We start from the raw sequence: 14,079 nt of genomic DNA, 5'->3' as shown, positions 1-14,079 counted from the left end.
GCCCAGGTCTTTTACAACCTTAATTACCCAAGCAGTATTAGGGCTGAGGAGGTGCTGCCCGTAATTAATTCTTTCTTAAAAGCTAACAAACAAAACCATGTCTATATAATGTATTCTTAGGGAAATAATTATGCAGTGATTTAACATATCATTATTGGGGTTTTTCTCTTCCACCTATATTTCATAAACATTGCTACATTGCTAAGCAATGTACTGTATCTAAGACAAATAGATATAACTGGCATGATGCCATATAAAATCAATAATTTACACTGTCTATAAAAGAAAGGAGGAACGTAAAATAGAATGTTGTTATCATATATTTTTTTCTGGTTTGTGTTTTAGGCACCAAATCTTGGTAAAAGAAAAACATGGTCATAAGAAGAGTGACCCTAAGACACTACTTCAATTTTAAATAGAATCATAAGATTATAATGGGATCTTCGTTAAGCAGTGGTACTGTTATTTTGTTCCACATTTTGCATTACAACTCTATAGAGAAGAGCCTTCAGGGTTTTCTTAACCTCATTACAGTTTGAGTACATGGATTAAATATTGATGTATTTATGAGGCAGAGGAGGATAATGGTCTGTGATAAAAGTTATGTCAGTGGATCCTGAAGCTCACTGTTTTTGTTGTCACAAATACCATCAATGGTTCCCTGCAATATAAACTATCCTACTGTAGTAGGAATTCTTTGGACAAGTCCTCAAGTATTTCTGCTTACTGGTTCAAGTTCAAAGGGCTAAATAATAGGTGAAATGGTGTGAACAGCGACTGAATACTTAGATTTGAGCTCTGATACTACCCCTATTCTCTGTAGGATGTAGGCAAGTTGTAATTTATATTCTGTGGCTTGTCAAATATCTGACTTCTCTACTTCCCAGAGTCACTGTGAAGGAAACAAAATTACTTACGTAAACTGCTTCAAAAGCTGTGATATTATGTAAACAAAGATTTCATCCTTTCTAACTCCTACTTTTCTATGGCTCAATCTTCCCCTCCATGAGAGAGAAGTGGTTTCTGAGAAACTGGATCGCCTTCTCAGACCATTTGGTCCATGAGCATGGCACAAGGCAGTATCTCCAGTATGGACCACTCAACCAAGACTCATCAGATGTTCAGAGGAGAAAGAAAGTATTCTTTGACAAAGTGAACTTGGGAAGTGATCTTGGAGAGTTATTCTCCTATTAGCATGCCCCAAAGTTCTGAAGACTCCTGCAATAAAGAATTCCTGTAAAGTTGTTTAACCCAACATTTCTCAAAGTTTTTGGACTGGGATTCTCTTTTGTGGTATGTTTAGTAACTGTAAACATCACAGTTAAAGGCTTTTTAGAGTACAAGGAGGAGAAGCAATCATAACAGCTAGCATTTATTATCATGCAGTTCCTATCTGTAGAGACTCTCTGACATGCTTTACACATATTAATTTATTTTAATTTTCACAACAAATTGACAACATAGGTGCTAGTGTTATCCCCATTTTACAGATGAGGAAACTGGGGTACAGAATGATAAATGTCTTGGCCAAGATGTAACTGGTGTAAAATAGATAGAGGATATGAATTCAGATGGTCTGGCCCTGAAAACCATACTCAATCATTATGCACACCACTTTAATTGCAGACTAAAAAACTACATGGAATCCATGTACTAATAATATTAGCACAGTACAATATTTTTAGCTAGTTTGATTAAAAAAACTCTGAAGCTCAGAGGTTTTGCAACGTGTACAAAAATCACAAAAGAAACTGATGGTACTACATGCCCAAGACATTAGTTCCTTAGTCCCTCAAAGAAGTCCCTGAACCATTCTGCAAACACATGGAACAATGTATGAGGGCAAGACTGAGGATGGGGGGACAAAAGAAATGTCATCACTCTCAGGTGGCTATAGCTCTCCTTAGAGTTCTTTTCATTTTTTCATTCTCGTTCCTCAACTATACCCAAATGATTATTATGTCTCTTTAATTTTACCTCTAAAATATTTCATGAGCTCTCTGCCTCATTTTCAGCTCTTCTGTCACTGCCTGAGAATAGGCCCACAACTCCTCTGCCTGGGCCACAGCACTAGCTTTCTAACAAGGCTCCCGTGTCTTGATAGTGAAGAACAATTACCTGTGGAAATAGCTTTCTGCAAAAGTACAATATAGTGTAACATAATCTATTGTAAAAATATAATGAAAAAATTCTCAGAAAAAACATAAATGTTTACTATAAATGAAAGATTCAACATTTATCTCTCAGACTTCAGAGTTGTGACTTTATCTGAGCATTCTTGTAGTCTTAGTCAATTCTCCATTTAAGCACCTATAAGACACACACTCATACATACACAAACACCCATACATATATACACATTGGTAATTATTAGAGATCAAGCCCAAAACAAACAAAAAGTAAGTCCTAAATGCAGTCCTGTTATTAATTTGCTTTGCTAAGACTGAATTATCAAAATCTGATAAAGACCCATCATGAGGAAGGCTTCAGATACATTCTATGACCCTTATTTTACAGTTCAGTACCAAACACTTGAACTTGACTTTGGCTTTGGTAAGAAAAATTTCCATTTGCTGTGTTTTCCTACTTCATAACAATAGTAATAATGCCAATTCTTAGCTGAACAAAGAGAATTTCCCAGTGGTGAGGATATGTGTGGTGGGGAATTTTCATGCAGTTATTAATTTTTTTCCTCCAAAACCCAATTCATCCACTCATGAGCAATCATTTCCTGGCTTCCTGGGTCTAAATGTACTAGCTCACACAAGTGGCATTTTTCACAAAGAAAGGGTGGGAGAAAAAATTCAGCAAATTAGCCAAGAGCAGCCTGGTAGTTTTTAACTCCCAAAGTGGTTAAGAGATGATGAAAGGTTTTAGGAGAAAAATGACATAAGCAGAAGAAAATTCTTAATGTTGTCTGAAGAGACAAAAGTATTTCACTTTCATTAAAATTCTTTTTTTCCAGTTTTTTTCTCTTTTTTACTGCAATCCTATGTTAGAAAATATTCCCGTGGGTGGAATGTTAGTTAAATATAAAAAGAACTAAATTATGCTTATGTCAAACTACAGAGTGAAGACTTTCTCCTACATGTTCCTCTAGATTCTTAAGGTTTAATGCCTTACATTTAACTCTTTTATCCATTTTGAATTAATTTTTGTGAGTGGTGAGAAGCAGGGGTCCTATTTCATTCTTTGGCATGTGGCGATCCAATTTTCCCAGCACCACTTATTAAATAGGGCTTCTTTTCCCCAGGGTACATTCTTGTCTCCTTTGTCCAAGATAAGTTGGTTGTAGGTAGATGGTTTTATATTTGGATTCTCTGTTCTATTCCATTGATCTATGTCTCTATTTTTGTACTAATACTATGCTATTTTGGTTACTATAGCCTTGTAGTATAGTTTGAAGTCTGGTAATGTGATGCCTACAGATTTGTTCTTTTTGCTTAAGATTGCTTTTGCTATTCGGGCTCTTTTCTGGTTCCAAATGAAGCATAGAATTATTTTTTCTACATCTGTGAAGTATGACATTGGTAATATGATGGGGATTGAATTGAATTTGTAAATCACTTTGGGTAGTATGGACATTTTAACAATGTTGATTCTACCTATCCATGAGCATGATATGTTTTTGCATTTATTTGTATCCTGTGCAATTTCTTTACACGGTAGTTTTCCTTGTAGAGATCGTTAACTTCCTTGATTAAATATATTCCTAAGTATTTTATTTTGTTTGTAGCTATTATGAATGGTATTGAATCTTTGATTTTACTCTTAGTTTGACTTATTGGTATATAGAAGTGCTACTGATTTATGTACATTGATTTTGTAAGCTGAAACTTTGCTGAATTTATTTATCAATTCCAGGAGACTCTTGGTAGAATCTTTGAGGTTTTCTAGATACAAGATCATATCACCAGCAAAAAGCAATAGATTGACCTCCTTTCCTGATTTGGATACCCTTTATGTCTTTGTCTTGCCTGATTGCTCTGGCTAGAGAGCACTATGTTGAAAAGAAGTGGTGACAGTGAGAATCCTTGTCTTGTTCCATTTCTTAGGAGGATTTTGGTTGTGGGTTTGTCATATATGGCTTTTATAATTCTGAGATATATTATTTTTATGCCTAGATTTTGAGGGTTTTCATCATGAAAGGGTGCTGGATTTTGTTGAATGCTTTTTCTGCATCTATTGAGATGATCATATGGTCTTTGTTTTTGCTTCTGTTTATGTGATGAATCACATTTATTGATTTACATATGTTGAACAATCCTTGCATCCCTGGGATGAAGTCCACTCAGTCATGGTGGATTATTTTTTTGATGTGCTATTGAATCTGGCCTACTAGTATTTTATCGAGGATTTTTGTATCTACATTCATAAGGGATACTGGTCTGTAATTTTCTTTTTCTTTTCTTTTCTTTTTTTTTTTTTTTGTGCCCTTTCCTGGATTTGCTATCAAGGTGATACTGGCTTCATAGAATGAGTTGGGAGGATTCCTTCCTTCTCAATATTGTGGAATAATTTCTGTGCTATGGTTACCAGGTATTCTTTGTAGGTCTGATAAAATTCAGCTGTGAATCCATCTAGTCCATGGCTTTATTTTGGGGGGAAGTTTTTTATTACTGTTTCAATCTTACTGTTCATTATTGATCTGTTTGGGAGTTCCATTTCTTTGTGGTTGAGTGTTAGAAATTGTGTGTTTCTGGGAACTTGTCCCTTTCCTCTACATTCTTTAGTTTATACATATAGAGAGTTACATAGTATTATTCATAAATGATGTTTTGTATTTCCACAGTATCAGTTGTAATGTCACCTTTTTCATTTCTGATTAAGCTTAACTGGGTCCTTTCTCTTCTGTTCTTGGTTAATCTAGCAAGAGGTCTATCAATTTTCTTTTAACTTTTCAAAGAACCAACTTTTGTTTCATTAATCCTTTGTATTTTTTGTTCATTTATTTTCCAATTCATTTAGTTCTTCTCTGATCTTTGTTATTTCTTTTCTTCTTCTGGCTTTGGATTTGGTTTGTTTTTCCTTTTCTAGTTCCTTGATGTGGTACATTAGGTGCATTCCTCTAGATATCAGCTTATGCAAAAAATTTATGACTAAAATCTCAGTGGCAATCATAGCAACAACAACAATTAATAAATGGGATTTGATTATATTAAAAAGCTTTTGCACAGCTAAGAAAATAATCAACAAAGCAAACAGACAACCTACAGAATGGGAGAAAATATTTGTAAGCTGCACATCTGGTAAAGGGCTAATATCCTGAATATACAAAGAACTCAAACAAGTCAACAACTAAAAAACAAACAATCCCACTAAAAAGTGGGCAAAAGACATGAACAGAAGCTTCTCAAAAGAAGAAAAACAAATGGCCAATAAATATATGAAAAAAATGTTCAAAGTCATCAATCATCAGGGAAATGCAAATTAAAACTATAATGAAATATCACCTTACCCCATTTTAGAATGGCTTATATTAAAAAGTCCAACAACAATAGATGCTGATGTGGATGCAGAGAGAAAGAAATGCTTATACATTCTCGGTGGGACTACAAATTAGTACAACCCTTAGGAAAAACAGTATGGAGATTCCTCAAGTAACTAAAAGTAGACCTACCATTTGATACAGAAATCCTACTATTGAGTATCTACCCAAAGAAAAAGAAGGCTTTTCATCAAAAAGACACCTGCACTCGAATGTTTATTGCAGCACAATTCACGATTCCAAACATGTGGAATCAACCCAAATTCCCATCAGTTCATGAGTGGATTAATAAAATGTTGTATATGTACACCACAGAGTACTATTCAGCCGTAAAAAAGATGAATTAATACTTCTGCAACAATCTGGATGGAACTAGAGACCATTATCCTAAGTAAAGCATCTCAAGAATGGAGAAACAAATACCACATGTACTAACTATTAAATTGGGAGAAACTGATGAGCACACCTGTGCTCAGTGGAAATCAACTGGGGGAAGGGGGAGGAAGGGAGTGAGAAAAACCTAACTAATGGGTACAATGAACACTATTTGGGTGACAGGCACACCTATAGCTGGGACTTCAGTATTACAAAAGTGATCCATGTAATCTAAAACATTTATACCCTCTTAATATTTTGAAATTAAAAAAAAAATTAATTTGTGATAGGGAAAAAGAGAAAATTTGGATAAATAAAATTTAACATTAAAACTATAGTCTTCATAAGGAAGATTTCCACAGTTTGTTTATGTTGTAAAACTTGTCAAAATACACTAGAGGGAATGTCCCATTTTTTGCTCTCCTACCCTCCTGACCCACTGCAGTTTAGATGAAACTGATCCTTAACCACACCTCCAGGAAACAGCACATATCCCAGGGCAATCATAGCACCCATCCTCTTCAGGGACTGGGTCAGACATGAGTATGTCATCCAAGCTCCCCTGTACCCATGGCCTAAAGTGCCCTAATAGCTATCATTTGTCTTGCTTCAAATTGTAACATAGCACAATCCTTCTCACTTCAAGAAAACCTGAACTTTAGTTTACTTATGGGGATTCATCTAGAAATAATATTTTTACAACAAATCGATATTTTTACAAAACATCGCATACGTGGTAACTTCTGATAGCGAGCAGGCACTCAATGAATTCATACATGTTCATTGAGAACCTCATATCTATGATCACAAAAGGATGGGGGTGAGGGAAGAAGATTTCTGAACAATGGTAAGGTCAGATAAAAGTTGGATCTGCATTTAGCCAGGTAGGCAGGCAGTAGACTGTGTGTTTGGTAGTCACATGTGGCTTAAGAACAGGAATGGCAAAAATGGACAGTAAAGTACTTCAGATTATTAACAGGTAGAGTGAACCCTGCTAGTACCTACAAAGTCATTGAGACTGCAACAAGGTAGTGTAAGATATGCATATAATGGGCCACAAGCTATTAGAACAGAAAGAGAAAGGGAAAATACAGTCAAAAATGACATGTAGTTAGTGATTGAAATATGGTTAAAAAGTCAGGGAACCGGTTTATGCATTTGGCAGAAATGGGCAAGATGGACAGGCAAGAGTTAGAAAGGAAGAGTGGCACCAAGTGGAGATGTTGCAGCTGGAGCCTTGCCTTATTGGTGAAGCCAGGAATGGTACTACGGGTGACTGACTACAAAAAGAAGTAACGAGGAATCAAAGGATCATAAATGTGCGTGTGAACAATACCAAGGATGAACAGTACATAAAATGGGAAGCAAGATTAGGAGTCTGACACTGGTTATTGCCATAGTTAAATGGAAATGAGTCTTCAAGGAAGTAAATAACTTAATGCAATATTATAAAGAAGGTGACAATAAGTAAAATAGACATCTTTGGTCTAGAGGGAGGGTTGGCCAGAAAATAACCAAAAATGGCATTGGAAAATGAGAAGAGTATTATTTCATTGAACTCGTCACCTAAGATTGGAGGAAAATAAGAGGCAATGCCTCTTGGATTGAAGGGAATGGGGCATCACCTCAGGAAAGTCAGGCTGCAAGTAAGAAACGACCAGGAAGAAGGAAGAAATATCAAGCATTTGATCACAATGGACTCAGGGCCTAAAAAAAGTATGGGAAAAGAGGTAAGAAATATGGGAAAGAAACAGGGTTCTAATATGGAGCAGTGAGGTTCAAAGACTACGTTAAACATTCATTGAGCAAATCATAAGCTAAGCATTGCAGTGGGAGAGGAGCCAGAGAATACCGCTGCCAACGATGTGTAGAGGTAAGTGCACGAGATCCAAACATAACTGAATGTGTGTGTGTGTGTGTGTGTGTGTGTGTGTGTGTGTGTGTAACTGAATATACATAGTTGAATAACTAAGGGTTCAATGACATTGAGGAAGTGGGACTAAGTGATTCAAAATTAGAATTGGACTGTTACAGAGTGGCTCCTTTTACATACCAACAATATAGCTGTTAAGAATAAGGCCCCTCCTGAGCTTGGTGCTGGGAAAGCAGGTGAGGAAAAGGGCTGCTCTTAAATGCCCTCCCAGCAATTGTGGCCAGGGAGATAGGAGAGATGGGACATAAAGAGTGGATGGCGAGAGAAGTGAGGCAAAGGCACAATGACGTTCTCAGTTTGCAAAGATGGGAAGAGGAAAAGCAGAATGCTGTTCCTCATGAAGCAAGGGAACTCTAAAGGGCTGTATCAGGTCAATGTGGAAATAGGCAGCCATCACCTACACAATCACACCCACATACAGGTTGCATCCAATCTGTCTACTACTATAAAATGCTTGATAACAAAAGTAAAATGGGAAAAAATTAAATTTAGAGATGCAATTTTAAAAGTCCTTATATATTTCTGGATATTGCCACAGGGAAAAAGGACTCATCAAACACATTGCATTATTTGCAAAGCAGCCTGGCTATGAGTCTAATATGAATTATACTGATCCAGTGCATGACTTCGCTGAATAAATTACTTCAGGGAGCCCCTAGTGTTCAGAAATAGGAAACTTAGAAAACAATACATCTAGTCTCTAGTTTTGAGAGCCCAGGTGCAGTAAGCGAATGCCAAAAGAGCCAAAGAAAAGAAAAAAGGAGAAACCAGGCAAAGCAAGTGATTCCTTCAAAAAATTTAATTAAGAAACCATTAAAGCTTTTGCTTTTTAGGTTTATTTATTTAGCAATAGACAACCCTATAAACAATAGGAAAAGTATTACTTTTATCTAGCATAATAGTTATTTTATAGGATCCATCTACACCATGAAAATGTGGCAATCCCAGGACCTCACACGATGGTAGGCAAACAATAAAGACACAAAGTGAATTAGGCTGAACCAAAGAAAAGTAAATAAAACAAAAATAAACTGAATTATAATCAGTATAGCCAAGTACTGGGCTCTGAACAAGTTGTGCAACTTGAGGAAATGAACTCTAGAATCATTAATGCTACTGTATTTCCTTTAGTCAAAGACAAAGCAAGCAAAGAAGGCTAGAGAGGGGAATGGAACAATGCAAGCTGAGTTTCTCTATAATGACTTTATTTTTCACAAAAATAAACAATAAAAATCTAGACATCTTCGTGATCACTGCATTGACCATAATTGTAAGGACCCCTGATGCAGCTGTTCTCTAGCAGATTTTTTTTTGTTAAGTTAAATACATCCATTTTTTCTTTCTGTATGGTTAGGCATAGTCCTATCACTAACTCCTAAATTCTAAACAAGAAACTTAAACGTAAGCAGATGGAAATGGATCCATTGAGTTAACTAGTATCATGTGGCATGACCTGACCTGCTTTAACTCTTGAGCCTGGGCTTCCTCTTTGATCTTGGCTTACCTCATAGCTACTGGACTTCTGACTGTAATAAGTAATGTCTTCTTAGTCCTGCTATTATTTCTTGACTTCTATACATTCAGCACACTGGGGCCCTGACAGCTGCCTTAGCTGCACTGTTGAGGTTTTTGTTTGCTTTTGCTGCTGTCCATATGATTCAAGGTGCTGAATCTTCGAAGCCCTGGATGTGTGTGTGTGTGTGTGTGTGTGTGTGTGTGTGTGTGTGTGTGTGTGTGTTTGGGGGCTGGGAGGGGGTGGAGAGGTAGGGTGAAGTTGGGAGATGTAATTGGGACAGTGCTTGGTGTGGAAATAGCCAATTCAAGGGAAACCCTTTGTTTCCCTTCCTCATGTATACAGAGTTCCAAAATCTCCTACCGGGGCTGAGTTTGACATATGCTTTTTGTGCTACCTTAAAAACATATGCCCAAAATTCTCCAAATACAATTTATTAATCTATGAATAGGAAAAAAAAAAGTATCCTACCTGACAAGACCACTTCAATAAGATCACCTTCCTGGATATCACTGGCCGTTTTCACCAGCTGAAGGATGTTTTCGGAGGTAGGATCATGGCGAAAAAGCAGAATCTTATCATACATTCCATAGAAACCACATTCAGGGAACTGCAAATACAAATAATACAATAGTTTAAATGTCAAGATCTTCCTAAATATTTTGTTTTAAATTAAGAACAAAATACATAAATGTCAGGCCACAAATATAAGTTCATTAGAAAAGTTCAATGTATCTAGAACATTAAAAACTTTTCTTAAATGAATGGCAAAGTTGACATTGACAAAACTGCAAATCAGGAGGAAAGAAATCACATATCATCAGGGCAATAATAACCAAGTGGCTTTCTAATTAGAGAGTAAGAAAACAAGAGAATATGAGATAAGATTCAAAGAAGTTCCTGGCAGTAAGACGGTTAAGAAATATAATAGGTGGGAAGAAATGTGCATTTTCACACAATCTTTGTAGCTACCCAATAACATAAAAATGGGAGTCACTTTATTACAATTCTATTTCACATAACTGTGGCAATTTGTTTGCAAAAAAAAGAGGTCTATCTGTTTGAGCATATTCAAAAGTAAGAGATGACTCAATAAATCTAAATGTGCTCTGCATGTGGGCAGCACCATTATCTAGAGATCCTTTGACTTAGGAGAGCACCAGAGGAGGCAACCAGCTCTCCCTTCTGCTGCTGTCCCTACTACATCCCTTTTAGTTTTCATGCAATCTGTCAATCCACAGTATCATGAGCAGTGTAAGAGAAGGTACATCTGCACCAGCATGAAGGATTTTCATTAAAACAAACATCTTAGGCTAGTTTGGGATGTGAAAAAGAGGTCTTTTTTTGTATATGATTTTTTCATATAATTATTAAAGATTGTTATTTTTTAATAATGTAGGTTGATTTTTATAATGTAGTAGAAAATATTCTAAGTCAGGGAAAGAGAAAATTATCTTTATTGATTCTGGAACTGGTGAAGGGTCTGATACTTATGTCAATATATGTAGACTTTAAGGTGCTATTGTCAGGGAGAAATGTCCATAATCTCACACCTTCTGAAAATAAACACAATAAACTGTAAATTTCTCTTTCCTTTTTTTGTTCATAAAATTATGGGCTACATTCATGTGTCATTTTATATGAATTAAAAATAAATATAATCAGAACATCCTCTTTCTCTTAAAAGTCTGTGCTGATGACCAGGCTTAAAACCACTTCTGCATGTCACTTAGTAAACTTGACTTCCTTAAATTAAACACAACAGCTAAAATGATGTCACTGCTTCCACAGTGCTAATTAACAGGAAAAAAAAAAACTTAGCTCTTTTTTTTTGAAATATTTCCAATAATATTATTAGAGTACAAGGAAACAAAGGGAAAATTGAAATAACACTTCCCCACCTTACAAACAATGCCAATGCATAGCTTATGTACTATTTTTAAAATCAGGGAGATTCTGGCAAGACAACCGACTAGAGTCATCATTTGTCGGACTGTCCTGGAGGGAAGGCAGGATATCAGATAGAGGAGAGGGGAAAAGATTCGCAGCTCAGGTGCGGATCATAGAGAGCAATGTCAGAGATGGCTTGGGACCCCACGAAAAAACTGTGAAGCTGAGAAAGAAGAACATAAAGAGAAGATATTGGCAAGGATCAAACCCAGAGAGGCTGGGAGCCCAGTGAAAGGGTAAGAGAAGATTCCTCTCCCCCTCGTATACCTTCGCTGAACGGCAGGACACCAACTTTACTGAAGGCTTTTCCACCCTCCATGAGCACAGGCAGCAGCAAATACAGAACAGTGGGGTGAACTAGCAAGCCCCAGGAGTGTGGGCAGTCCATGAGGGGTACCACCTGGCAGAGTGCCACGAGAGGCTGGAATGCCAGCTTTCTCCCATCCAGACGCTTCCTCTGTTGCACCTCCCCTACCCACTGCAACCTATAAAGCAGATTGAGCTCAGCTGACCCGGAGCTGTGGCCCCTCCCCGACCTATTACAACTGCAAGTGTAGTTTGAGCCGAGAAGTTTGCCAAGGGCCATTTCTCTCTGGTGGGTGCGCATCCCAGTCTGAGGTGTCTGCAGAGAGTGACACCCACACCTCTTCCCCTTGAGGACTTGTGGTGGAACAGGGCTGTACAATTTGGGAACTCCCTGCCCATTGGCATTTTGCGTGGTCGCAGGCCAGTGGCTCAGATAAGCAAGCTGGTCTCGGTGCACCCTGGACTCGAGAGAGCAGGGGAGAAGTCAGGGAGCTGGACTCAGCTGGTAAGGGAGCTCACATGGATATATCCCACAGGAAAGTGTAGTGGGGGGCTAAGGAATGGGGATATGGGAGCACGAAATCCCCCCCAAAGAGAACCACCATATTGGATAAAGGTGTGGCATTCAGAAAGGAATAGCCTAGCCCCTGGTTCCATAACAATCAAACAGCTCCCACTCAGTTGCGCTGGCAGACTGAGTGCTGCAGCCCCTCCCCATTCATTACAACAGGGAGTGTGGTTTGAGCCAAGAATTTTGCAAGGGGTCATTTCTCTTTAGTGGGCATGTGCTATAGGCTCAGGTCCCCACAAATAGTGGGACCCTCTCTTCTCCCTCTGAAGATTTGTACTGGAACAGAAGTGCATAATACTGGAATGCCCTACCCACCAGCATTTCATGGAGATGCATGCTAGTGGGTCAGACACATAGACTAGGGGGAGGTTTGAGAGCTGGACTTGGGGGATGAGGGAGCACACATGGACTGAATTGATGGCAGTGTGCTGTGGGGGTCCAAGTACTGGCAATTTGGAGGACTGCCCACCTCTCCCCACAGAAAACTCGGCTACTGGATAAAGGCATTACGATCCCAGGCCAGGACCTTAGCACTCAAGTGTTTAGGCCCTTCCCCCATGAACAGGCCTCCCAGTTTGGAGAGTTTATCCTGACCATCGTACCAGTGGCTTTCCCTAGTGTCCAGAATAGCAACTTCTGATCCCCATGAAGGCTTTGCAAAGCTTCTCACAGTCCTGCAACCAAGCCACAAACTGCCCTGCTCCTTCCCCCACCTCAGTGGTGGCAGAGATCAAGCAACCCCCTGGGAAGTACAGGGTCTCTCCTAAAGTGTGAGCATTCAAGTACTCCACCAGGGGGACCAGACTCTACCACAGGCACAAAAGAACGTCTCAGCAGCTGGCTCTGTCATATAAACATCAACCACTGACAAGGAGAACAACTCTATGGCTCATCATAGCATCATCCAACTCAAGAAAACAGAGTGTAGCTGATTCATACTCACAAGTACCACCCCCCATATTGGAGATTAAGGTGGGGTACCTAACACAATTAACACTGCTGGGAAGAGGTGAAGACAGCATGACCGAGGCACCCTGAGAGGATCACCAAACTTGCTTGAACACCCCATAGTCAACTCAGGACCAACACTCCTCTCCCTGGCACAGTGAGGAATTGATCTTTGGGACCCGGGACAGGCCTGCAAGCCAGGCCCAGTACCCCTAGGACTGGATTGAGAGGCCAGATGAGAAAGAATCAGCGAAAGAACTCCAGAAGTATGAAAAATCAGAGTGAAAGGTCACCCCTGAAAGGAAACAACAACTCTTTATCAATAGATATCAACCAAAATGAAGATACCAAAATGACAGATAAACAATTCCAAATTTAGATTATAAGGTAGCTGAATGAAATACAAGAGAAAATGGAAAACCAACACAAAGAAACCACAAAAACAATACAGGAAATGAATAAAAAATTCACTAAAGAAATCAAATTATTTAAAAAAAAATCGCATAGAACTCCTGGAAATTAAAAATTCATTCAAGGAAATCAAAACTCAGTGAAAGTTTTGAGAATAGACTAGATCAGGCAGAAGAAAGAATCACAGAGCTTAAAGACAACTTCAAATTAAACAAGTCAGTCAAAGATAAAGAACTGAGAAACAAGAGGAATAAACAAAGCCTACAAGAAATCTGGGATTATGTAAAGAGGCCAAACATAAGAATCACAGGCATCCCTGAGGGTGAAGAAGAAAACACACAAGGGTTAGAAAACCTATTTGAGGGAATAATTGAGGAAAACATTCCCTGATCTTGCCATAAATTTAGATATCCAAGTACAAGAAGCTCAAGGAACACCTGAGAGATTCACTGCAAAGAGGCAATCATCACGACGACATACAGCCATCAGACTGGCCAAAGTCAACAGGAAGGAGGAACTCCTGTGAGCCGTAAGGCAAAGCATCAGGTAACTCACAAAGGAAAACCCACCAGGATAACTGCAGA

The 14,079-nt window shown here is 38.4% G+C and overlaps 1 protein-coding gene across 6 annotated transcripts in view; it reads right to left on the bottom strand.

Moving 5' to 3' along the window:
* Positions 1–14,079, bottom strand: part of PRKD1 (protein kinase D1) — a 768,557-nt gene that overhangs the window by 124,216 nt on the left and 630,262 nt on the right. For all 6 annotated transcript variants that reach the window (XM_045569394.1, XM_045569403.1, XM_045569402.1 and 3 more), the window contains one exon: positions 9,781–9,919. In XM_045569394.1, coding sequence (XP_045425350.1) covers positions 9,781–9,895 — 115 coding nt within the window. In that variant the 5' untranslated portion in view covers positions 9,896–9,919. The remainder of the gene's footprint in view (positions 1–9,780; positions 9,920–14,079) is intronic.

The sequence above is a fragment of the Lemur catta genome, chromosome 1 (genome assembly GCF_020740605.2).
Source record: "Lemur catta isolate mLemCat1 chromosome 1, mLemCat1.pri, whole genome shotgun sequence".
Taxonomy (NCBI): Eukaryota; Metazoa; Chordata; class Mammalia; order Primates; family Lemuridae; genus Lemur; species Lemur catta.
The sequence above is the reverse complement of the archived record's forward strand: the minus strand, read 5'-3'. Positions and strand labels throughout refer to the sequence as shown.